This window comes from Lissotriton vulgaris, chromosome 8, assembly GCF_964263255.1.
Source record: "Lissotriton vulgaris chromosome 8, aLisVul1.2, whole genome shotgun sequence".
Classification (NCBI taxonomy): domain Eukaryota; kingdom Metazoa; phylum Chordata; class Amphibia; order Caudata; family Salamandridae; genus Lissotriton; species Lissotriton vulgaris.
The window spans coordinates 1,167,530,280-1,167,557,939 of record NC_141696.1 but is presented as its reverse complement, the minus strand read 5'-3'; the positions used below and the strand labels follow the sequence as shown (position 1 = coordinate 1,167,557,939).

General features: G+C 44.0%; 1 protein-coding gene across 3 annotated transcripts in view; it reads left to right on the top strand.

The window, feature by feature from the left end:
• DGKH (diacylglycerol kinase eta) overlaps positions 1–27,660 on the top strand; it is a 749,224-nt gene that overhangs the window by 668,840 nt on the left and 52,724 nt on the right. For all 3 annotated transcript variants that reach the window (XM_086935028.1, XM_086935027.1, XM_086935026.1), the window contains exons 25-27: positions 879–984; positions 14,435–14,527; positions 18,753–18,872. In XM_086935028.1, the coding sequence (XP_086791154.1) occupies positions 879–984; positions 14,435–14,527; positions 18,753–18,872 (319 nt within the window). The remainder of the gene's footprint in view (positions 1–878; positions 985–14,434; positions 14,528–18,752; positions 18,873–27,660) is intronic.

Here is a 27,660-nt window from a genome sequence, read left to right as displayed (position 1 = left end):
GTTTGATTTGAGAATGTATACCCTTACGTGTTTGATTTGAGAATGTATACCCTTAAGTGTTTGATTTTTTTTTCTAACTAGAACACGATTTTACTGTGTCACCTTGATGAATACATATGAATACACCTACTTGTGAGGTTAGGTGACAACTCTAAATTTCACCGAGTAATATTAAGTGAGATTTTTGGTGAGGTGAGATAGAGCATGTCATGACTCACCGGAGTACTTATTCACTTTTGGAATATTTTTGTTTTTGACCTGATATTAATCGTCCGTTTCATCCACATTTTCCATCAAACTTTAGGTTTTAAATAAAGCACATAAGGACGTCCAGCATGATTTAAGGGAGTAAAATTACATCTCTTTTTCTGTGCGGTAGGAATGATGCACGGCCTTGTAGTACCGTGTTTTCTTACCTCACAAAAGACTCACTTATCATTTCAGTGCACATCAGTAGTAATTATAGCTTGAACTTAGACAAACATTTTCACTATTCAACTATGTTGTATGACGTGTTTAGCAACCAGGTTTATCTGATGCATGGCAACGCATTAAAGCAGAGTAGTACTTAGCTAGGAGGTAAACATAAACCTTTTTTTCCCCTAGTGTTCAGTAAACCTGGGCGACTTGCTGTATGTAGCAGGATTCAAGTGAAGTATTCCTATGGTTACACCCATCTTCCCTCCTTTTAAATATAAAACAAACTCTTACTTATGACACGTATCCGTTTAACAAAAGTACGAAGACGTTCCTAAGCAAATTTCTTAAATCATTGTTCTAATGAATTTGCCAATTTTAAAAATAAAAAGTATATTTATTTGTATGTATTCTTCTTGTATAATATTGACTAGTGACTCTGTATTTTGACTTGTTTCTAGAATTTGTGAAGCTGCAAAATCCCACAGTCTGCTGGAGCAGGAATTGGCGCATGCAGTAAACGCATGCTCACATGCACTAAACAAAGCCAGTCCGAGATTTCCAGAGGTAAGTAAGCTCTTTTGATTTACATCTGGAGTTCCTAAATCTGCTTTTCAACACACATGACTAGGGAAATATTAACTATAGGGTTCCTACTCATCATAAAATGCATAATTATCTTAACTACAGGTTTCCTACTTTATACTGGCCATCATTGCAACATAAAATGCATAATTAAAAACTATTTTAGATGAAAATGCAGAATCGGGGTTAGTGCAATTGTTTTCTTTTATATAGACTAGAGATGTAAATGGATTTGCACATACTTTCTGGTTGCAGCAAACTTCAAGGGCAATGCAAAAGGAACACGGGCCATCAAGAAGATGACACCCGTGATTAATACATTGAGATGTTGTGTTGTGATGTTTTATCTCTCTCAACATATGGGTGCACATTTTTGAAGATGTTTGAATTATTGCCCTCTTGTAGTAACATTTTCTCAATTTAAGTTTAATGATAACTTGGTTTTCCATACTTTTAATAAGACATTTCTTCCAGTGTTGTATGATAAAAATTCTGGCTATCAGCATAGCAGCAAATTACATAATCCATACACTTTTGGCTGTAAGCCTAGACCAAGGTTCAATTGTGTATAAAACAATTGCGTTGACAACCCCACAGCTTGTCGCGCAGGGCTGATGCACAGCAGACACTGACCATATAACTTTAGTGTTCATTGTGTTATTGCTGAGAATCTGAAGGCATGATTTGATGCAGACCAATAGCAATATACATAAAATGGTACAGGAATATGTACTCAATATTGGCAACCGGTATAATGACTAAATTCTTAGTTTATCACTAGGGCTATGTGCACGTCATCTTTTACGAATTCATAGACTGTTTGTCTAATACATTTCAAGTTAGTCTTGAATTCTGTTTATTGCATTTGTAGTTATTTGACTATTTTTATATTATTCATTATACACATGAATAACCTTATTGGCAGCTTGCACGTTTCTTCCCTGAATAAAGAAAGCACTTCTTTTTATTCCATGCAAAATAGCAGCAATCTGGCATAGTGTGGTAGGTTTTTTAAATGTGTTTTTATTTGTAAGGATCCACATAAACTCTCGTTTGAAATAGTGCAGATTGTTTGATATTGATGTAAACATATGCTTCCAACTTTAGTGGGCATGCGGATGAACTCATGTGCATCACAATGTCATTCAGTCGGGAAAATACTCATTTTTAGAGTATTGACTTCAAATTGTGTTGTCTCTAAAGGTTAATAAGTTAAAAGTCCCAAGATTTATATCCGGGCAGGAAAGAATTTCTAGATTCTTTGTCTTATGGCAACCAAAATAACAAAAGAGGCTTGTCAGTAAATTCAACCCACTTTATAACATTAAAAAAAATCCAATTTCCCCATTGTCCCATACTTTTCAGTCATTGATAGTCCCTGGGTAAGCTGCTATTTGCTTTCCAGCTTAAAAAGTACATACTAACTATTGCAGTAGTGGCTGTGAGAAAGGGCTGCACATCCAAAAGGTATATAGGTGAGGTTATATCAAAAATGTGTTTAGAAAATGCTCCAAATATGTATGCTGTTGAGTGCTTCAGTGATTCAAACACCCTGCTGCATAGGGGTGTTACATGAATTAATGGCAAAGACCATCAGTCAAGAATAAACATCAAGGAATGGGAGAACATTGGTACTTGAATATTTTTTTTTTGTTTGTGTTGCTTTTGTTTTCTCTTGATTCCAAAAGGTCTGTAATGAAAGTTTTTAGTTATACGGGAAACCAGCAATTACAGAGTATCCAGGTAGTCATGCGCAGGAAAGCAGGCAAAACCTACACATTTAATCTACTTCTCAAGGCTGTGAATTGATAATAATATTATGCATTACATAACAATGCATTCGTTGAAGCAACACAATAATGAATAAAACACATGGAACATTATTTATCGTGAACTGGGAGATGAGGGTACCAAAAGTAACCTAAAAAAATGGTGGATGGTGAACAAGAAGTCCATTTCATAAAGGGGTCATTATGTCGTAACGGAACACCATAATAAAGACATTGGCCCATTCTATAAACTGGTTCATGCAGAGAGTGAGTGATTCTGAGAAGGTAAAAAAAACAGTTTTCTTCATCCAATTTTAGAGCTTTCTTTTGAAGTCGAGACACAAGTGAAAAGAGTAGACCATAATGTTGGTGTATCTCCAAGATGAGTTTAGGATTTGGAAGTCAGTGTATGATTTGAAGTAAGGTGCCAATTAATTAGCTCCTCAGTATCCATAATTTTCCAAATTAATGGATTGAAAAATGGATGAGCAGAATCAAAAAAAAGTAATGATTTGTAAATGGTCAATGGTAACGGTATGTGAGTGATGGTGTAATGAGCATGCCCTTCGGTACCGGCCTGAAGAAATAAGTGCTAAAGAATGAGAAAATAGAGGATGTATGTAGATATATAGATTGTGGACTAAGTAAGGTCTAGAATGTAAATAATTAGCTAAACAGTAGGTGTGTAAGAGTCCTTGTCATAATGTATAATGGATGTATTAAGGTCTAGCCGGTCATTAGTAAGCTCTAGAGTAGGACGTTACCTGCTGGATGTAAAAGTTTGTGGTGAAATATTAATCCTGGTGTTCAAGTACCTAATTATAGATGCGGTTGAGTCGATAAAAATGAATGACTCCCAGGAATTATGGCATCAATGGTGCACAGTTCTCAGGATGCTACAGAAGGTCCAGACCTGCAGTGATAAGGATTGTCAACCGAAAAAATGATAGCAGTGGGACTAGTCTAGGGACTAGGGTCAAAAGAGCCACGAGTAAACATAACCAATCATGAGAGAGTAAGCAATGCACTGCATCCATTACTGCTAGCCTGATATCTGAGATTTATGTCCATATATGAGCCAACGGCCACCTCACAGTTGTCGGGTTAACATTTGCGTTAATTATTGGTCACGGCTTCTTGTTCTGACACTTCCAAGATGTATCACAGAGATTGGAAAAGCAGCAATGGTTCCGTTTATTCCTATCATTACTATTTCTCAAATCTCTTTTGACTTTAGCCCTACTACCGTTATTTTTTTAAATCATTTTTTGCTCATCTGTAATACAGTCGATATGTTTTACATATTTTTTAAAGAATTAAAAAAGTATGGTCTAAATCGGTATCCAGCAAATTATGGTTTGAGCCATGATAAGGCAGTGAGCATATTAATCTATTAAGAGTTCATTTACAAAGTTTTACCAATCTGATCAGTTTACATGAAGTCATCATTGGAATTGTGGTCTTAAAATTAAATTTCTCATTTGCTTAGCCAAGGTTTAATAAAATGTGTCTGGTGCATAAAATGGTATTTCATGAAATAAAAACGAATAGTGTGAGGTTTTTCAATGTTTACACTCTAGGATAATGAAGATCAACCTTTTATTGTTTAACCAGGCTCCTCAAAATGACCGACATTCTTTTAGATGATACATTCCTGTGTAAAGTTAGGCATGTCTTCAATAATCTTTCTAACTGCTAAATGTATCAATACTTCTCCTAGTTTGAAGTATTGAGGCTTATACCCGTTAACCTCTGGAAATCCCCCAATAGTATTAGATTTTCCAAATTGGGAGGGGTACCTCAATAGAGCGATGTTATGCGTGTAAAATGGAGTCATGGATTTATATTTTTTCTTTTTTAAATTCTTGACAATTTTTCAACTAGGTAGTATAGGCATTGTAAGCCGTTTCAATATATATATAATACAAGTCGTGAGATGGGCACCCCTTATATACAGCCACTTTCCATTTTGATATTTTTAGAATATTTCATTAGTTACCATGCTGGCTGTATGATTGGAATAACTATTTGTTAAACAAATTTGACATTTTCCCAGGTGAAACATATACTCTCTCTCTCTTGCTAGAAAAAGATAGCATACTAGCTAACAAAAACTGATGGTCCAGAAATATGCACATCACTGGTATGACAGTAACCTTGTCATATTTAATAGCCTACTCTGTAAAATGTTTTTGGGCTGTGTCCCACAATGTATCCGATTTAGCCTGTGTCTAACAGAGATGGAAATATACTAGCCAAAATTAAACAAGTTTGGCTCAGAAAGATTTTAGATCAGATTTTATTAACATCCATCTGTTAGGTGATGTACCTAGTGTTGCACAGTTAACTTTAAAGAATGCAGTTGTAGATGCACGTCAGAAGACTCCATCATCTAGTTACTAGTTATAAGAAGTTGTGAATGGACAAAAGAAAGGTTAGCCGGTCTGATCCAGAATCTTGTTTTCATTGAAGTAGAATTCATGCCGTTTCCTTGTTTGTAATGACTTGTTTGAGAGTAAATAATATATTGGTATGTGGCATTAGTATGTATTAACTTCTGCGAACGTTAAGCTTTTCGAGTCCAGCTCATCTGGTTATTTTCTGTATTTACTTCCTTGAAGTGTTAAGTAAATACCTATTCAGTCTGCTGTTGTACTTGTGTTATTGTTCCCTTTCTGGCTCAGAAATCGGATTCATTTAATTCACCTTAAATCTATGCTTTGTTTGCCAAACCTGCTATATACATTAAAAGTTGTTGTCCTCTAAGACACATTGCTGGAATGTACTTTGTTACATATATCAGTCTTTTTTTTTTATTTGTTTCAGTGAAAATGTGTTTCATTTGACCAGGATAAATGCGGGTTTCTTGATCCTGTGTGTCCAATGTGAATGTCATAATTGTTCATGGCTTCTCCCACTTCCTAGAGTAATTTATGAATTAGTGGGTACGTTAATAAAGGGATAAAAAACATTTCTATATGGGTTTACTAATAAAGTACTTAGAAACAGTAACTATTTGGTGTGGTTAGCGCTACTAACACGAGTAATATGTATGTTTAATGTAGCTACCAATGTGATATAAATGGTTTTGTTTATGCATTTAATTAGTTTAACATTTACCACATAATTAAACAAAAAATCCAATTTTAACCTTAAACTGCTTCATATATTATATACACTTTTTCCAGGGGGTGTATATCTTGCACCCATCACTGTTAACCGTCTTGTTTCAACAGAATAATTCGATGTGCTGTCTATTTGCTAAATCCTATGTGCAGTTGCTTTTTTAACCTGAAGTGCACAATAAACAAACCATCACCTCAAATTATAAATGATCCTGGAAAATTGGCAGGAAGATGTGTTTTAGCATTCACAGTCTGTATGGTGTCCATAATTTCCACAGATTTCCAGATATCATATCGGTTTTATTTTCAGAGGTTTAAAACGTTAATATATTTATCATGCAGTTTTTTTACCTTTATTTATTTCCCGTAGTGCCACCATTTCACATGAGCTATATTTTCTGCAATCCAAACAATGATTGATAACACATTGCTACACGTACTCTTATACCTTCTACTCAGATTGCTGTTGGCCAATTACAACTTCTGGTTCCCTTTGCCTTATTATTACATTTCGCTGTGTTTAGTAAACGTTTTCTCTTTTTGACCTCATTCTTTCATTACTACTTTATAATTTCTTCCACTGTTCTGTTACTTTAACCACTGCCTTGTCCCTCCACCATCTTCCTCATTGAAAGCTGCTTGTGATGGCAATTCCTTGGTTCATGTACCATTAGACACCAATATTCCCTGTAGTCCATTTTCGGCTCCGATGTGTGATGAAGTATAGAGACATTACCTGTTGAGTCAATTTAACACTGCACAACCTTTGCTTTGTCATATCCCCTGCCCTATCTGTTTTCTGTCATGCCCAGTTCCCACTGCTATATTTCTTAAAGTGCTTAATGTCTTCCATCATCTGTAAACCTTACCCTACTAATAATAAGACTTCATACAAAATGAATTCACCTGCTCCCAGCTACTCTTTCATGTGTCCAGTATTCTAGCTGCTAGTCTATTTCCTGTAACAATTATCTCTTTTCTCCTTGCATTGCCTTTTTCCCCCTCCTACTAAGTGGTTCTTGATTACATTTTCTAGTTTATTCAAATTCCGAAAACTTCCAGGCCATGTTACATGTTGTGTGGTTGCTTGTTGTATGTCATTTTTAGCCTAGATTTCCAAATGTCTATATTAATTTCAATTCCTGTATTTTAAATGTTTCAAATATTATATGCTGTTTTCCACATGCTTAACTGCACAGACTTATAATCCAATTTCTTTCTCAATTTTAGTCCTTTGTGTTTTACGGAAAAAGCCAGGTTTACTAAATAGCAGCCAGTACACTCTTTTGAGTTACAATGTTTCAGTCTATTTTGCTTTCATGTTGCAAGTGTGTTGTCCTCCCTAACCTCTGGGATCTGGTAAGAAACCCTTTAGCACAGGGGTTAAAAGCAGCCACCCTTCTCCTCCCGCACTGCCATTTTGCATTAAAAAAATTGTAGGCAGTCTGTTCCGCCGCTTGGCTAAGCGGTCAGTAGTTATCTTCTCTTTCATTGTAGGGAAGTAGGAATTTCAGTCAGTCAGTCAATAAGTCTTTATTTCGAATCTTCATCATAAAATACATACTACACAAATATAAAATTTCATACAAGACAATCATGTTATACAGACTAGAATTTTGTTTTTCCAAGAATACAGATACATAAAAATTTAAATAGGAAAAAAAGTGCTAAAATAGTATTAAATGTGCAAATAGCAAAATACTTAGACAGCTAGGTATTATCTAGTAAAAAAAACTCCAACCAGGACCCATTTCCATAAGGAATCCCACGTTGGTTCCCACTAGGAATAACCATAGGATCATATGCTCCGTCGTATTAGGGACTGACCTTTTTAAACAGAAGAACCCAGGCCCAGCTCAAAAATTTGGCTACACCAATAACCACTGGAGTAGAGGTGTCGTATTTCAATATTCTACTCGCAACCTGTGCTGGTCTAGTTCCCATTAGCATACAAACGGGTTTTAGCCATATGCGTCTGGGTTGTTGATACTCAGGGCAGACAAAAAGGAAGTCCTCAACGGTTTTAACTTGATCCATATAAAATGGACATTTATCACTTCCTGAGGGATTCCATCTACTAGATAGCCATCGTAGTGGTAGTGTGCCTACTCTGAACTGATGGTACAGTTTACGATCGAGGGGGTTAGCCCATAATTCCCCCAGCCCCATATCTGTCAATGTTGTTTTGATTTCAGCCAACCATGGGATCTTATGGGAACCACCTAACCCTTTAACTTCCATTAAAGCCTTAGCATTTAGGGAAAGTTCTGGAGTAGTCCACAAACGTCACCAAAACGCCAATGGTCTGTAACGAGCAACATCCTCAACAGCCTGGCATCCTAGATCAAACAGTAAAGGTATATGCGGAGAGGATTGGGGTAACCCTACAGCAGACCTGTATTTTGTGCAACCTTTAGTGGGGTCAGGTTACTGAATCCCCACAATTCGGCACCAGACAAAACAGCAGGTAAGATTTTGGAGCCATAGAATTTAACTAGTGGAGCAATCGGTTTGGTCAAAGAGTGCCTGTGCTCTTTAAGTAGGGCACCACCTAATTGGGTGTGTTTTTAAGCAAGCAGGTCTATTTGGGGCTTCCAACTTAGTTCGTCACTGAAAGTGACACCTAAAAACGTGAAAACAGATGTCTGCTCCAAAGTGGCGCCTCCTATATGTACCCTTGCACTAATTTGCCTTAAACCAAGGAGTACCATAAACTTTCCAGCTCATGTTTGCCGAAAACACCTCAAAACCAGACAGTGCCAATTGTAATCCCTTTCTCGTCTTAGAGATTAGAAGGGTGTCGTCCGCGAACATGAGCAGTGGGACTTTCATGCCAGCTAGTGTTGGTGCGTCGGTCGGGTGAATAGAGAAATACTGGACCACCCCGTTAATAAAAAGGGAAAACAGGGTGGGGGCCAGCATGCACACTTGTCTAACTCCTTTAGACACCTCAAACCTCTCGGTTACCTCCCCTGGTTTACACCAACGAACCTGAGCATAGGTATGTTCGCGGAGTTTGACCAAGATCGCAACCAGCTCCTTGGGCATATCCATCTCCAGAAGAACTTCCCAAAGTTTTGCCCTTTACACAAGATCAAATGCGGATCTTAAGTCCGCAAAGGCCGCAAAGAGCATACCTCCCCCAAGAAAAACTTCCTTCCAGTACAGGAGCACAAATCTAAATGCTTGATCCAAGGTCCCAATATGAGACCGAAAACCCGCCTGAAAGGGAGTTAAAATATCGGCTTCGGTCATCCAGCTCTGAATTCGACCCAATACACTAGACGGGCTATTATTTTCTGTGCTGCATCTATTAGGCTTATCGGCCAATAGTTAACCCCGAAGCTGAGCAATCGCCTTTCTTGAAGATCAGCAAAATCTCGGCTCCAAACCAAGAATCAGGAACCGATGCTCCGCAAGCAAGTGCATTAGCTAATATAGTTAGATATGGGACCCACAGAGCTTTTTCTTGCTTAAATAGATCTGCAGGGATGCAATCGGGCCCTGGAGCTTTTCCACAGGGAATCATTTTCAAAACAGACTCCACCTCGGTGGTAACAAATATCAAGGGTGCATCATAACTGGGGGTGGGGTGGTGCAACCTTGACATTCCTATCCATGATCTTAAATTGGTTTTCAAAGTAAGTTACCCACTGTAAGGGCTCAACGTGAGTAGTGGGTGTCAATAGTTGCGGGCATTTTCCCCACTTAAGTAGGTGCCAGAAGTCCGTCATGTTGCGACTATCACATGCCTGTAGTATCTCCCTCCAACGGTCCTCATCCCAAGTTTTCTTGGCAATCGTCTGCGCTGCTTTATATGTGGCCCTGCAACTTTTAATAGCATCTGTTGATCTTCTTTTGATAGCTGCCACCAGGACACGTTAGGCCTGTCTGCAACTATTGTTATACTAAGTGCCAGACCTCTGCAATTTATCTTTGTTACTTGGGAGATTTTTAATAAAAAACTTTTTAAGCCCCAGAAATAGTTCACTATGGATGCTCAACATTTTATCATTGAGGGCCTCCTGGGACTCGCAACTAATTAGTTTACCCATTGAGCATCTGACCATGTCCTGTATAACGGCCCGTGATCTTTCGTTAGAAGCTATCTCCGGCCACCGAACCCTTCTTTGGTCATTGGTGAGGATTACTTTCTCCTGTACAATGGCTTCATCATTATTATTATTATTATTATTATTATTATTATGTTTCTTATATAGCGCCTGAATCGACCCCCGAAGGGGTATCTCCGCGCTTGCCTTGGGAACCCGTCCTGGCTTTTCCCTGTTAGATAGCCCCTACAGGGCATCCCCAAGGTGAAAGCCAGGCATCCCGCCGCAGGGGGCCGTTGTGGAGATTAAGCAAGCTTAATGCCCAGAGTTGCAGAGTGTGAACCCATGATTAGGTCAGGCACCGAAGCGAGAATTATCGAGTCCATGGACATTTGAGCTCAAGACCCTGCCGCGCCGGGAATTGAACCCTGGTCCCGGGTCTGACCTCTGCTTCAGCGTCTGCCTGCTCTAACCAGTGAGCCACTATTCTCATTAATGGGGGAGCTGCTAAAGCTGTTATCAATAACAGTCAAAATCTAGGGATTGTGGTCGCTATCCGGTCTACTCACAACCACCATGTTTACGATGGCCGGCCACATCTCCACATTAACTAAAATGTAATCAATACGACTACCTGATCTGCCATTATTATAAGTTAGCTCACCCAACCTATCGGACTCTGACCTGCCGTTAAACGCCCTCATGCCCTTATCCAGACACAGTCCCTTGATTGCAAGGCCGCCATGGTCCATTTCCTTATGGGCTTTAGATCCAACTGCGGGACACCCCACAAAGCGTCCTCAACTTCAGTGATCTTACCATCGTCCTCGTCCAGGGGCTCAAAACATGTATTGAAGTCGCCTGCAATAACCCGGTAACTAGCATTCTCCTCTTTGCTTAGAAGGCTTTCCACAAATGAAATTATTGGTGTGCACCTTCCTCCCAGAAGACCCCTCGCATAGATGTTAAATATAAGGATATTGAGACCCTTTGTAGATCTAACCCTGACAGCCATGATATCAGGGCAATTGATGTGAACCTCTTCCACCATTACCCCTTCACACCGGCGTACCCAGATGGTCAAACCACCAGCTGGTCTGCCCCTTGGACCCTTAATTGCTGATTTTAAAAAATTCAAGTATCCCAAGCGGAAGGTTCCTTCCACAGCCCATGTTTCTTGAAAGGTCCATATATCTGATTGATCAATAAAGCTAGCCCAGTCTGGTAGATGTAACTTAGACTCTAACCCGCTATATTCCACGAGGAAATAGTTGTGGAAGAGCTTGCCTCCAGACAAGCCACATTTCCGGCAGTAGTTAGACACTGGTCTAGAGTCTCACCGGTGGAACCTGCGTTATTAGAAACATTTACCTGTATAGAATTGCCTCCACTACTCTGCATGGTATAAAAGTCCGGGGAGTCCCCATCTGTTGTTACCAAAACCCCAGATTCATCAAGCTGTGAAAATTAATTACCTTCCCTCAGTCAGTCGTTGTCCTCTAAGGTGGATGAGAGGTCAAAACGGTTGCTAATCGGGATAGGTTGATCAGCCAGGCTAAAAGCTCTATGCGGGACCCAAGGCTCCCTACAATGTAAGACCCTACCAGGTTTGTAAAAGAACCCCAGGGGTAGAATTTTAACCTCGTTAGACAAGGGAGTCTGATGGGAAGCCAACTCTAAAATGTGTTCCACAAAGGATGGAGACCTAAAGCTCATTACCACACAGTCCCCCGCCAGAGACTTGTGTGAATGGCCAATCCAATTAATGCTCCTCACCATTTTAAATTCATCAAACCGTGATTTACAGTTACCAATTCTTTTCCCTAAACAATGAAGAGCTTTGTTTTTAAGGTTAGACCAGTGTTCTCGGGTACCATCTGAAAGTGGGGGTACATTTGCTAGGATGACCGTGTTTGGTGTGGCTTCCAGGGGGAGGTGCAATCTAGGTAGCATGTCATGACTCCCTACTACCCCTTCCTCCACCCTTAGCCTATTGCCCATTGCTTCCTTCCGCTGCTGCGGATGGGTCCTAGTTGCTATATTTAAGGCCGAGCCAGCAGATGTAACAGCGCCTGGCATAACAGGGGCCAGAGTAACACCTACAGGTGCCTGTAGGATTACACCTTGTTGAGCATTGACATCCACTACTGTTTGATTACAGGACGAGCCCCCACTATTCTGTACTCTAAAAACAACTGGGGTTAGCTTACTACCAGGTAGACTTGCTTCAATATGATTAAGCCTCTCGACAACAGAGTCGAGCCTTTTCAGGACAGGATCAATAAGGGCTGTTAGCTGGTCCTTTAAAGTTGCACACAAGTTTTCTACATTGGGTTGAACAGCAGTGCGCATAGGTGGTTTACATTTAGGAGCATTAATATTCCCAAGAACATGAACCCCTTTGGAGCCTGTTACAGCCGCAGTAGCGGTTTGCTTACTAGGACTACGCCTTTTCTTTTTCTTACAAGGTGGTTCCGCCACTGTCTCCTCAAGTGCCTTTCTCCCCCTAGTTTTTACCATAGCTGGGCTCTGGGTGCTACCTAAAAGCAAAGAAACATCAGGGGTTGTGATCATGGGCGACGTACATAGAGGATCAGGCACAATACTATCGCCTGTGCGGTTCCCTTTATTACTTATTTGTGCAACAGGTAACTGAGCGCAGGGCAATGATAGAACAGGCTCCAAAGAAAGCCTACACTCAGCAGCCTGGATCTCATGGATCAGAACCGACTCAGCCCGATTTAAAAATGCGCCAAGCGTGCCCACCACCCTGTCCCCAACCTTCATTTCACTCATGGCTGAGGGTTTGTGTGTAAGGGGGGGGTAGCCACTAAATCGGCCTGACTAGATACCGACACACAGTACAACCACAATAGACCCAATAGAAATTGGCAGTCTTACAGTCTTAGCAGATTCTGCAGAGCGGGTTAGTGATATGGCTTGGCCCGGGCTCTGACACGCGCGGACGGGCCCACCCTTGGCCCGGGCGAGCCCGCGCGCTTCCCGCGGGAGTCTGCGCTGCAATTTAAAGCCCCGGGGCGGGAGAGATGCCTCTCACGGGACCGTGCTGCCTTTCTCGGAGATGTAGTCCTGGGCAGCGCGCGGTCCGCGAGGCAGAGAGCCGGCAGGCGCGCAGCAAGGGTCCCCCCAACAGCCAAGCAGTCAATCCAACAAAGAAACGTTCCCTCGTACAGCCAGGGTCAACAAGGACAGCAAAAGGGCAGCCAAAGTAAGTGTCCGTTTCCAGGAGGAGTAGGAATTTCACTTGTGGGTGATCATGGTTTATTTCTTTCCTCTTTCGGATATCAAGCTCATCAATACCCTTGATAAAGTGTGTGAGTCTCCACATAGTACACTTCTTTAAATTTTTATAGCAATTCTTTTTTAAACATTAAAGAAGAAAATCAGCGTGTCAAGAATCAACCAGGGAGGGGGGGGGGGGGGGGGGGGGTTGGGGGGTTGAGTTGGGAATAGTGTAACAGGTTGAAAATAGGAAAAGGCAACATGAGCGAGTACGGTACAACTGATGTATTTCAATGGGATGTAAGACAAGTGACTGCATGTGCTGAAACGATTGTGCAATTTTACTATCCTGCAAATAAACAGTTTAAAAAAAAAATAAAAAAAAGAATCAACCATATCGAAAGTTTGGTAAATGGAGTACAGTAACTTAAAATTAGAGAAATCAAAAGAAAAGCAATAGCTGTAGTCGAGTATGAACATTATTTATTATCTATAACTTTAGACAAGCAGAATTATAGTTGAACCTTTTAAAGTATATTTTCATTCAATTCTGTTAACAATTGCTTATAAAACTATCATTTTTAGGGATAGTTAACCCAAACGTCTTCTTCCACCAGGTCATTACATGTTTGTATTCACATCTTTATTTTTTAATGCCGGAGTTCGATGAAATCTTTGTATTTTCTGGATTACTCAAGTCATATGTCATAATGCAAGACTGGTCCTCTTCCCCTTCTTTTAAAAAAATGTCTTTATTTAAATTTTCATCTAACAGCAAAGAGCGAATATCACAAATCACATTAGGAATTCAGCTGATAATTTACTATAGTACCACATTTGCCTGTATGCATAAAACCTAATAATAACCCCTGTGTTGGTATGCATGATAACTGCTCCTTTCAACTTTACAATTCAGAACAGCCTACCCCACATATTAACCACCAGGTTGACTGCATGTTATTGATTGATTACCCTGATTTGCATAGAAATCACCCCTCAGCCTGTACACAGATATGGCCCTGCAACCTCCTATTAGGACACATACATAATTGAACATGTCCTCCAATTAACTGCTTTAGGGGGAATTTCATCATTCTTTACAAGCAGTGTTAACATCATTACATCCCACATAGTCACATCAGATGTACTGTTGTCCTCTTTCACTGACAACATCAGCATGTGTCTTATTCTTTAATCTGTGGTTTAGTCTTGTAAACTGACACACTGTATTTTCTCTTCCCAGAGCCTTACACGAAGCACTGCTATGGAGATCTCCATCAATGTGAAGGCTTTGCACAATGAAACCGAGTCTTTACTAGTTGGAAGAGTTCCTTTGGTAAGAGGACCTTTAGATGCATTTTCCTCAGAGCGTCAAGAATGGGTATTAGGTTCCTGCTGCTATACAAGCTCTTCAGTTCTCACGCCCTTGAACCGATGAGTCAATATTATAAGTAAATGGAGTGTCCTCATACTGCCTGCCCACAATTTTGATGCCACTAATAGCTTTGTTTGGGTCTGCCTGATGACTTGGGTTACAGTGTTTAGTGTTGCCTCGCAGTACATATGAAATGCAGTCTCCTAACCTTTACAACTATGGGGTGTAGGTGACATATTGTCGTGTCTGTGAGAAAGCAAGTGCGCCACAGGTTGTGCTCTTTCACTTATGTGGGCATCAATCTCAACCCTGGAAGAACTGGCAACTGTTTTGTTACTTTGTTAGGTTAGGTGGTAGCCAAGACCATTTGATTTAGTAGAATTATATAAATATAACAGAATTATACTACTTGTATAAGTTTACTTACTTATAGGAGCCTCTAGCCAGCCCTCTTCATCTATTGGTCTGTTCTTGTGTCATTTGTTTTGTCTTCCACCCACACTACAGCATATAACGGAAGGTAATTGGTCACCTCACTTAACCCATTGGCTAACTTCATGTTCGCAATGCTACTTCATGTTCACACTAGTAGTTCCCTTCCATGCCAGCCACTACTGTATGTGCTTTTGAGACGTAAAACATTTTTGCTTTTACCAAAAGTGACAAATAAACAAGAATTGGCAAAGCCAAAATCCTGGCAGCCAACACCAGGCTTATTGAGTGAGTCAATGCTTGTTTTTGAAGTTTCAAAAACAAAGTGATGGATGGATGAATGCTTGAAATATGCTCACCTCCTGTCAATCGCTTGGGTCTGCCTGCCATTTCTTGTAATTTCGATCACCATGCTACCCCAGTTTGGACCCAGCCGTATGCAAATCAGTCTTGGCACTGCTCCAATAGGAACATTCTAGCCCGAGCTGTCCATGACTGGATCTTAACTGAGGTGGCATGGTATTAAAAATAGTAATGGACTGGGATGTGGCCCAGAGTAATTACCAGTAGCTGAGATTAATTGCCAGTGACTGAGATTAAATCAAGCATTTCATCCACTTATTGTATACTTCAATGTGAAACCATAAGTGGATCAGGTATGCCCAGACGTGTGTCCCATTGACTCTGTGCCAATGAAACCAAGCAATACCCGGTGAGGAGCCCTAATGAGGGTGAAACTGATCCAGGGTTGGTTGTGTTCTGGTTTAGAGAGGAAACTGGCCAGGCAGGTATAGGGGGCTAACTGGCCAGGCAGTTTGAGATTGACTGTTTCCCATTGGAGCAGAGTCAAGATTGATTTGCATATGGCTGGGTCTAAACTGATGTGGCATGGTAGGGTTGTGGAATTCTTATAGCCCAACCCCCAGGACATATTGTTTGGGTTCAAGGACAGCAAGTTTCTATGTTTATTTTGTCCTTTGCCCAAGTAGGCCCATCTCCCTGCAGCACAAACCCTTTGGCTGCCAGTTTACAGGTCCACATTACGGCTCAAGGAAGGGTATTGTCTGCATTTAAGGTAATATTTGTGTCCATAAGTTGATGTTGTTCAAACTTGTATTTATGTTTCATTATTGCAAAGCCTTTATTATTAGTAACCTGGGCGAAGTACTACGCTACGCTTACCGTAGTTTGTGAAGTTTGCACTGCTTCGCACTACGCGAATTGCACGTAGCACAGTATAAACACCCGTAGCGGTCATTTTTTGCTTGCTCGCTGTCCTCTACGTCATGTTGGCGACCGCGATCTAGCAAAATGATATCCTAGCGAGATTTTTTCCTCGTTCGCGATCAGCAACATCAAGTTGCCGATCGCGGCGAGATTCTCAACACAGGGAGGTCGGGTTTCTTATTGCGAGTGGTAGCGCATGCTCGCGACCGCTCGCGATGAGAAACTACCATTCTGCGTTGCGAAAGCTGCAGCTCGAGTAAAAATCTACTCGAGCGGCAGAAAACGACTGCTTGCACTGTGCAAGATGCGGTTTGCACTGATTGCACAGTGCCGGATGCTTGTCTACACTATGCAATCACTTCAAACAGCATTTTTGCACAGTGCACTACGCAGTTCGCGTAGCTCGCTTAGTGCTAATTGCACGTCACGTAGCTGCCGGTAGCGCTACTACGCGAACTACACCCAGGGTTAATTATTAGGGTGAGCGCTTCAAAGAAATGCTGTAAGTTTGCACTTCACTGCTGACAGTGGTACTGTATATAAATGTATACAAACGCACGTTTGCAAAGTTTAACAATATGAGGCTACATATAATGCTCCCAGAATGCTCTCTGATTAGATGCAGATATTTGCAGAATGGATGAGTCTTTGCTTTCAAATTAAATGTTCACAAAATAATGCAACTAGGAAAAAATAGGTACTATTTATTTTACTTTAAGGATCCTCTACTAAAATATATTGATGCATGCTAGTAATCCCCAAAAATATTCATAATGAAAAATCAGTGCAACCAGTTTCAAGAAGATGATGGGAAACATGAAAATAGTCATTGGCAAAGCTAATAGGTCTGACAAGGGTGATCAGCTTTTTGGTTTTGTTAAAGCGTGTCTTGTTCTGCCATGCTTTTTGTAAAACTTTGTAGTTCGGGGATTTGCCAAGCCCTCATCAATATAACAAACGTTGGCAAAAAGCAATAATATCTTTTGTTCTTAAAAAAGCACTCATTGCCACAGTAGTCTCTGGCACTGACCAAACCTACTTTGTGTGCTGATATGCTCTTTGTGAACGAGCACCATATGTTCATTCCCAGTGAAGCCAGTCTTTAGAGATAGATAGAATTTTAATAAAAAACAAAAGGTCTTGGTTAACTCAAAACCTAAGTAGGAGCCCAATTCTGAAGTAAAGTCACAAAAGTGCACTCATTCAATAGTGCAGATTTACGGTTTTCATGAATTCACAGTAATTTACAGAAGTAGGTCATGCAATTGTACTCCTGGAAAATATTTGTGAACTGCATTTTACCGCGAGCAAATACGCATGTGCAGATTTCGCTCATGCAAAAATCTGTTGAGCGTTTACAAGTTCACTTTCCCTCCAACCACTTTTTTCCCAAGGGGGAGAAGTTATATTTTCTGCCTTTGTTGGGAGTAAAATTCCAGCCTTTCTCAGTAAGGGAAAAGATTAGCGAAGAGCTGGCGAAAACCCCTAAAACATACAATTTTGTAGGTTTGCACAGACCCTGTTTCCAACTCTGGAACTATAGCTTAACGCTACCTCCAGCCCCAGTATGTAGATCTGTGGAAAGGTGGCAAAATGCAGGAATTGTTAGAATTCAAACCCTACCATAGTATGAGCTCTGGCATAATCAGAGAGGCTATTTTCAGCACTCTTATATAATGAGATTGCTGCCATAATTTATTGCCGCACTACGTGACACCAAAAGGACAAGTGGATTATTTTACAGGACAAGTAAGTTTTCGAAGAAACCTGTCCCACGGACAAGTAGATTATTAAATTCCACAACCCTGCATGGTGTGCAAAATAACGGTGGACTGGGATGCGGCCCATAGTAATTATCAGTGGTTGATATTAATTCAGTCATTCCATGTATCACAGGCATCCGTTCATGTTTCAGTATTTTTGAAGTCCTCACGCCCTATGGTTTTCACATATATAACTGCACAGAGGCTACTTACCTGAAGGAGTGGTAGTGAGGATGACTGCAGTACGACCTCTCATATTTTGCGGCACACTTACAAGGGGTAATAAAATTGTAGGGTTACGTTTCCAGCAGATATGTGAACCTTTTCAACAGTGGTTGTTATATTACGTATATTTTATAATCCACTCATTTGTTTGCTTTGATCTTTCATGAAACATGCATAAGGTGATGATGCTGGTATATTTGTAACATTGTAAACATGTTTGGCAGATTAAAAGCAGAGACTTAAAATTATAATGTAGTGTAATCCAAGAGTTTATTGAAAAAATAGTTTTCCAAGCCGTAGTGAATGAATGTAAAACAGGTCAGGTAGCAACAAAAATCGGATAACAATCAGCAAAATAGACTATGCTGGTGTGGCAAGTTTTGTTGATTGTGCCTGTTGAATTTGTGTTCAATCCTAGTTTCTACAGTATTTTTAATACATGTTGTCAACAATCCGAGACTGATTATTTGGAATATTACATTGGTCTTTATTGACATTAAAATACATTCCCTATTCTCCCCATCCTTTGTTTCTAATAGCAGTTGGAATCTCACCACGAAGAGCTTTTATCTAATGCTTTACATAACGTTGAGATAGAATTGACAAAACTTGCAGAAATTCCATGGCTCTACTATGTTCTGCAGCCAGATGACGAGGAGGTATGTAAACTTAAGTTATTTGGGGCTTCAGTATTCCCTCATCTGTGTAAAGATAACAGGAATGTAATGGCTTTCCTTGATTCCGGAATCAGAAATTTGGAGAAAACAATTATCTTGTACTGACAAATCAGATTAGAATGGGATGAGACGAGTACTTATTTGAAGTATTAAATATTTACTGATAAAAATTACTGTATTATTCAATTTCTTAGATCTTAATGAAATGTAACTACAAACATGAATCTTACCTGCCTCTCCAAAAGAAACCTATCTAACAGCATTGCTTTTGGAGGCTTTTTGGGTGTTATCCTTGACATGTTTATGGATATTAGGCAAGCGTTGTCTTTTTTTAAATTTGATTCTTGCATTCCTCACAATCGTTACACAGTGTCTCCAGTGAAATGAAACAAATGGCTCTGTACCTAAAGTTCGCATGACATATTTTACATTTCGCATTGGCTTCTAAAACCTATGTCCATTGCCCGGGTTAAGCATAAGTCAGTAAAAATTTGTGACGACCCCACAGAGGCTCTATACTGGACATTTACCTTTTAATGGCAGAAACAGTTCGATGGTGGGACTGCTGTTTGGTGAGACTGCTGGATTACTATGGGCAGGGCACAGGTCTACAATGAATCTGCTGTTGGAGAGGATAACTGCTTGACTGATACGTCGTTTTTAGGTTGAATCTGTGTGAGCATGCTGTGCATATCCTTGCTTGCAAGAGTATTGTTTTCAATAAAGGACTTTAATCCCACCTGCTGCTTACCACAGGTTGACTCTAGTGCCGCTCTTCTTTGCTGCCTCCTAATTCGTTAGCGCAGCCAGTATGTCACTTTGTTCCTATCTGAGGAGCACCGACCAAGTACAGATTAATTTGACTTAATTGGTGCTGGTACTATTTCTTCTACCCCCCTCCCATTTCCATTCTGGCTCTGTGGTTTAGAAACCAGTTACTCTCCTCCCGCTGTCGCTTGCCCCATTCCGCTCATGGATGGGAGAGGTTGGATGCCAGAAGGAGTCGTCTACCCTTTTCCCCTCTCCAGTTTCTTTGCTCTTTGTTCAGCCTGAAACCCAGCCGTGGCAGATCAGATCTCTGGGTGCCCAACGGCAACAGAAACCCTTCTTCTGACATTTATATTCTTGTGGCAAATTCATGTCCTCTGCCAGAACGTCTGAAACAAAAGGCAATTTTTCCGATCCACTTTAGTGCATTTTCCATGGATCTAGACAGTTGAATCCAGACCAATATTCAGACTATATTTCTGTTCACTTTTTCTTCCTGTGCCTGTTAAAAAAGTATTTGATTATCAATAGCAGATTACATCTTTGAATATTTCTGTGCTTCACTAGTAATCCTATATCTGATAGAGACTACTAGCCGCAGATTCCTTCACGTAGAATTATCCCCAGGCGTGAGACTGGATCCAGAAACTTTTTTGCCACAGCATTCCTGCGCGTGGGGCGACATCATGCGACTTTGCCCAGGCGTCGTCCGCTCACGTGACGTCAGCGATGTCACGCAAGACCTGGCGCTCCTACTCCAGTTTTTTCTTTTTCCGCGTGCAACTCAGATCCGGTCCTTGCACCAGGCCTGTTGCGGGCCCCTTTTTTCTTCATTTTTTCAGTAGAACAGTGTGCGAATGCCTTCGGGCTTCAAAACTTGTACATTTTTAGAGCGTCTTATGTCGGCGACCGACCCACACCTCATTTGTATGTGGTGTTTGGGGGAGGATCACGGCACCACAGACTGTGAGGCCTGTCAACAGTTGAAGCCGAAGTTGCAGCATGAAACTTCTCTCGGCGCGTCTCTCCAGGTCGACGTCCTCCCCTTGGTCTGCTTCAGTGAACGGCTTCAGGTTCGGCCGAGGTCATCGTCCTCGCCCTTCTCCGATGTCACGTGAGCGTCGCTCCCCGGTGGGTAAGTGTTGCAGTTTGTTGTCGGGGGCTGGGTTCCGGCCTACTGGGGGCGTGGACTCTCCGCGGGTGATGCGGCCCCACGTGTCGTCCTATCCACCGTTTCCCGGTGTTGGGGCATCGAGAGTCCAAATGGAGATATACGCAGCGGCTTTGCAGGCCTCACTGGCGTCTCCCCCCCCTACCCCTCCTGTGGTGTCAGCGGACCCCTCGCCTTGCGCATGGCCCTCCGTTGCACCGGCGGCGAGAATCATACCTAGCACCGCCTCATAGGTTGCCGAGCGAGCTACGCCTCATTCTGGGCCGCGGCTGGCTTCATGTCACTCTTCAGGTCCGTCTCGTTCCCCCAAGCGGATGGCTACCTCAGTGGAGGGTGGGTCAGCGGCGCTCCGGCGCTGCCCCGGGGCCCGTTTACTCCGGCCCTGCTCCGGTCTCCGCTCCGGTCCGCGGTGCGGGGTAATTTGGAGCAACCTTGCCCGGCGATGCCAGATGGTGCCGGCACCTCGCCTCAGGCAGCGGACTCTACTGCTCCGCGCAAGGGTCGTACCGTGGATTTGTCTTCGGACGTTCCTTCTTCTCCGGAGGCAGCCTGTATATTGGTGTGTCATCCTCCCTGGAGACTGGTCGCCGTGTGGTGTCCTTTTCACCGGCGTCAAAGAACGTCTCTCCGCTCTTCTTGCAGCAGAGGTGTTCGGCGGAAGAGCGGCAGGTCCCTCATTCGTCAGCTCCTTCTGTCTTCCAGGTCTGGCCCTTGCCCGTCCCGCTTGGCTTCGGGGACGGCCGCCTTAGTTTGCCGACGTCGCCCACGGAGGACCTGCTTTCCCCGCCGCGGGGCCCTACGGAGGCGGGTGCGGCCTTCGCTCACGCCGTGTCCCCCACCAGGGCTCTGGTGGGAGGGAAATCTTACTTCCCTTTGAAGGTTCCCTCCTTTCTTCCTTGACGGGGGCTTGGAGGTGTCCTGCCTCAGGGGTCCCGGTGCCTCAGCATCTTCTGCACCAGCATATCCCGGCGCCCAGTGAGCTGGCATGCCTCTCCCTCCACCCCTCTGCCTCCATTCCTCTTTTGCGGACTGCTTTTCCCTTCCTGCTGCCACTGTTGACTCCGCCGTCTCGAAAGGCCATTGGCTGGACTCTTGGGGGCGCAACATGTTTGCCTCGACCAGCGCTTCCCTGCGGGCTCTGAGCACCTTGTGTGTGCTGGCTCGGGCCTCCTCCTGTTTGTGGGACTCGGCTGAGTCTCTGGTATCCGCAGCGTCCCAGGAGGGTGGTCAGGTGGACTTAAGGCATCATGTGTTGGATGGCCGGAAGCTGGTGGCGTTTATTTTCCGCACCGCCCTGGACACCTAGGTGTTGGGCCGGGCCATGGCTTCCACGGTCGCTCTCCATCGCCATGCTTAGCTTTGGGATGGAGTATTCCCTGAGAATATTTGGAAGCGACTCATCGATCTTCTGTTTGATGGCAGCCCTTTGTTCCATGCCCCGGCTGACTCCGCCATCCAGAGGCTCTTGGCAGGGCTCCGTCCTCCTCCTACGCTTTATCATCCTCCTCCTCCTCTGTCCCCTCCTCAGTGATTCCTGAGTCTGGTTGATTCTGGACCTTGTTAGGCCGGTTGTTCTGGCTGTGGAGTGTTTTTTCTGGCCATTTGCATCCTTCTTTGGGACTTGCCATTTTTGGCTGCTGGACGGCCCTTTTGTTGATTATGTGTATGTGTTGGAATTGTTGCGCAGATTTGGCCCTGAGATTAGGCCTTCTGCTTGCTTGGGCTGCTTGTCAAGCCTATAGCGGGGGTGTTTTTTTCCCAGTGGCTCTTTTGTTTGTTTCTCTGCTGCGGAAGTTTTTCCAAAGAGGGTTCCCATGTTTGGGGCTTATCGTACCCTGGGTCGTATGGCTTGCGCTCTGCTGGAGGTTTCTGGTCGCTTTCGGATGCCTGTTCTCCATGGCATTTGTGTAGGTTGCTTTTGCTCCTTGAGGTCGTGTGCGCGGCCACTCGTAGTGATGTGCCCAGGCATTTCCTACTTTCCCTGCTCCTGTCCTGAGGTCTGGGACGCTCTTGTGTTGTCCCTTGCCAGGCGCTGCCTACTCTGCCTTCCTGGGGCCTCTGGCTTTTCTTCTTCTTCTTCTTGCTTCTGGCGGCTTGACTGCCTGCGCTGTTCTGGCTGGCAGGCTGCTCTCCATCTGGAGTGGGTACCCCCTCTTTTCCCTAGTTTCCTTGGGCCCTCTAGGCTTCTTCTTCCGCTTTTCCTTTCTTGGTCTTGGGCGGATGTTATGTTGCCTTGTGGGGGAGTGAGATGCTTCGGCCTCTCCACCCTTGCCTTTGGTTCCTCTGCTGTGAGTGTACAAGCCTCTTCAGCCTTCTTTTCCCTCCCACATCCCCTTGGGGTCAGTAAGGTTCTGCTTGTGGGGGTTCCCCTTGCCTGGCAGGGACGAGGTTCTTCTTGGTCCACAGATCTGGTCCCCTGGGGGGGCCCTCTGTTCTGTATTGGCTGGTGGGGTCCTTTCGCAGACCCTCCTTCCCAGGGGGTATTGCTAAGGTATCTATTCTACGTGAAGGAATCTGCGGCAAGTAGTCTCTATCAGATGTACGAGTTACTTACCTTCGGTAACGATGTATGTGGTAGAGACGATTCTAGCCGCAGATTCCTTCACGGCCCACCCTTCCTCCCCTATTCTGCGAGGACCCTTGGGTTGGTCTTCGGTACTCGCCTCCCGATGGGGGGCTGTGTCTCATGTGAGTGCCTTCCTTGTTTTTGACGGGTGGCTCCGTCTGGTGGCGGTTCATTCCTCCTTGATTCTTGGAGGATGGGGTTCCGGTGCTGCCCTGGCTACTCCAGGTTTGGGGGAGATTGCTTTCTATCCCTGTCCTTTACTCCCCTCCCTTCCATCCAGTGCTTTCCCCTGATTAAGGGTCATCTGCCATGTCTTGCCTTGTCCCTTGTGGGTGGTTGCCCTCTATTTTAGGTGGCTTGGAGGGTTGTTGTCCCTGTCTGTCTTGGGACTGGTCCCCTTCTCTGGATGGGGGTGGTAGGTTTACTACTGGTACCATGACTTTACGTATGTTCCTTGCCTCTGGGGCACAGGAGTGGGAGTCAGTCTATGTGCTGACAGGGTAGCTGCGCAGGGCTCTGCTTGCTCTTTCTTCTTTCCTGTCTTTGCTTTCTACAGTGTTGCCACTATTCTGTGTGGTGTTGTTAGTCACCCCTTCTTTCCAATTTTTCTGCTCTTTGCACACGGTTCCCATGCAGCCACAGTTTTTTATCTGGGGATTCCGCGTTGTGGTCCGGAAAAGTTCTCCGAAGAAAACTGGCATAGGCGCGCCGGGGCGGGTCTTGTGTGACCTCGCTGGCTTCACGTGCGTGGACGACGCCTAGGCGGAGTCGCGTGATGACTCTCCACCCCCTACGTGCCGAAATGCTGTGGCAAAAAAGTTTCTGGATCCAGTGTCACGCCTGGGGATAATTCTACGTGAAGGAATCTTCGGCTAGAATCGTCTCTACCAGATACATCGTTACCAAAGGTAAGTAACACGTACTTTAGGGATTTCTGTAAGGTAACATCCACTCCTGGTTTCTGTTTCCATTTCTTTAATTTCTGTTTTCTTTCCTGCGGATGTCTCTTAGTGAGACCTTGAACGTTGCCAGTGGCTTTTTTATCTTTGCATGCATTTTCTCTCCTGTCTGTATGGGGAAATATGTTTAAATAAGATGGGGATAAACCATGGAAGGACATTGAAATAAGATAAACCTTGTTCAACATAAGCGGCGTTCTAATTGGTGAAACACCAGTCACTATTAATCCACACTGACCATCATGACAAACAAAAAACCTCTGAAAGTTATGAAATAATATAAAATGTATAGGACGTAGTAGAGACTCCGATGGGTGCTCTCAGTCCCTTAATAAGCTAGATTACCCTTTGTCTTGCGTGACCTCTGCACCCAGCATTTACTAATATATATATTTTTTTATGGCAATAGTAGATTAAGTGATCTGCCCAGAATTAAAAGATGTTAACTCGACGAGGGGACTTGAATCTGGTTTCCCCAGGTTCAAATTCGGCAGCTCGTTTCTCCACTTCGCATTACACCACAATAGGGTGATTATTTTAGATGATTGTAGGATCTACTTTCATGGTTAGCCCCACTTTTTGCTGGTGTTAAACTGTTTTCTGACTAGTCTGACTGGGATCCTGCTAATCAGGACCCCAGTCACTGTGCTTTCTCCCTAAATTGGCTATGGTGTGTATCTAGTATATTACTGTTTGGCTACTCGGGCACCCTTGTAAGTCCCTAGTATATGGTACTGAGGTATCTAGGGCCTGGGTACCCCAGGGGTTCCCCGTGGCTGTAGCATGTATTATGTCACCCAAGATGGACACTCCAAACTATGACTTCAGGCCTGCCATTGCAGCCTGTGTGAGTTGGTGCATGCACCTCTCACAAAAGATGTACGTTTCCTGCCCTTGGAACTTATAAGTCACCCCTCTAGCAGGCCTTTCAGTCCCAAAGGCAGGGTGCTCGGTTACGAGTGTGAGGGTGGCCATTCATGAGCAGACTACAAACCTCACAGTCTATTCTCCAAGCCTTGTAAGTGAATCCGCCATCACGATATAGAGAGGCTATACGTCAGTACACCAGGACCATCTCTAAACTGGTTGGAATGAACCTGGGCATGTTTGGTATCAAATATGTTGGAATCGTACCCCAACACCGTATCCGGTGTTGGAGGTATGATTCCATCCACGGTAGGGCCCCTCCAGGAGGCCCTCCATGCTCCCGGGGCGGATCTTACTGAGCCTGACAGGAGCCTAGGGCTGCTGCCGACCACAGACACGATTCAGCCCTCCTGCTGCTGGGCCAAGCCACAGCAGGGAAAGGTAGGACAATAGGTTTCCTGTCATAGAGAGGTTTGACCGCTTCCCAGACAGGACTTAGTGTATTGGGCCGGGGTGGGAGCACTAGCCAGCGCAACATAATGTGCTGGATGGACACATATTTTGCCCTCCTTGCATACTCCAGTTCAAACCTGATCAGGAAGCCGTTGGCTCCCCGCTCCGGCGTGAAGACTACAAAGGACATGGGAGTATCCTCCCCACTGTCCGACCCCTCCTCTGGGATGGATCATCCCAACCCTCATCTTAGGGACTTACCTGTGTGTGGGTCCCTAGATTCGTTCAGGCATTTGATTCACATCCACTCCGCTTCTTCTTTGATCGGATGGACATCTTGGCTGAGTCGTGCTGACCGTGCCAAACTGATCGTCCATTGCTTTCAGACCAAGACGACAACGGAGAAGACTCTGTCGACTCCTGACCTCGTCGTCCTTCAAACTTGCTGCCCCATCAGTGTCTGTGCTCCATACAAGTTCTGTCTTGTGGACATTTAAAGACAACCAAAGGAATCTCCCTTGGAGTGAAGGAGTCACTCCCATACATCCGCAGGCACTGAAACACGATCAACTAGTTTGCCGAACCTGGGCTCCCACGGACTCCACAAGGTTCTTCAACACAGGTGGAGGATCTGCGTTCCCCTGAGGCCTGAGCTGGCCTCCTGTCGAGTTGAAGCCAGCACCATTCGTAGAACGCACTGTAACCAAACCCCTGTGCACCGTGTCACTGCATCGCTTCAATCACCCGGTGACTGCAACAGTTACCACGACCGACTTGTGCGCATCGAGAGGTTCTGTCGAAGAGTCTGTCCCCGCTATAACTCACCCGTGCTGATGCAGTTGGCTGGACGGACCAGTTCTGTTGTCTTCAGCATCCCGGTGGCTCGAGCAAAGCAACTGATTCGGTGTACCCCTATTTGAAGCCTCGCCATCTAACGTGTTTCATTGAACTCGAGTGGCGTTTGTCTCCCGTGACTCTGGGACCTCTCGGTGTGGCACAGACTCTGTCCCCTCTGCTTTCAGGTACTCTTAGACTCGAACTCACTTCTGGCTTCCAAAAGACTCTTTCGTCCTTCTGTGGTAAGACTGCAACCGTGACGTACCCGCTGATTAATATTAAGCACTCTGTTGGGTATCCTTTTCTCACCTGACCGTCGTGGGGTTCTTAGACTCTCACCTGGGATGGTACCTGGGGTGGTTCCTGGGGTCCCCGACTACTCCTTCATCTCCTGGGTCCAGTCTTGACTTAGGACGTGGTTCGTATCTCACTGTTGTGATATATGGGCTGGTCTCCCCTCTGGGGATAACTGGTCGTGGTTCGTAGCTCACTATTTTGATATATGGGCTGGTCTCGCCTCTGGAGACAACTATGTATTGGTGCTACTTGCTGTTCTATGTCTAAAGTATTGGGTGCATTGCGAGTAAATCTCTGGGTAGGAGATATTGTAACGTGTTAGTGAATGATTGTAATACATATCCATTTTTATAAGTGCACTGTCTGGTTCTTTTTCATCTGAAAGAAACACGTTAGTATTAGATTCCTTACCTTAGAATATCCCCAGGCGTCAGTCAGGATCCGGAAACTTTTGCGTAGCAGTACCCCTGCGTGTCGGTAGGCGTCGTCTGCAGGCGTCCCCTGCGGCTCCGCGTCCGTCGTCGGCGTCGTGCGCCGTGATGACGTCGCTGGAGTATATAGACGCCGCCTCCGCGCGCTGACATCAGTTCTTCTTTTTTCCGCACCAGTAAGCGCAGATCCGAAGAGCAGTACTCCGGTCTTTTGACCAAGTTTTGTAAACTTCTTTATACTTTTTGCTGCCGGTAGGATACCCGGTTTCAAGAATTGTGACGGTTGTGACCGCACGATGTCGGTCACGGACCATCACCGACTCTGCCTCCGGTGCCTGGGCCCCGACCACGACGTGGACGCCTGCGTCGATTGCTGGGCCTTGACTAATAAGGCTAGACGGGAGCGGTCCCGCAAGCTGCT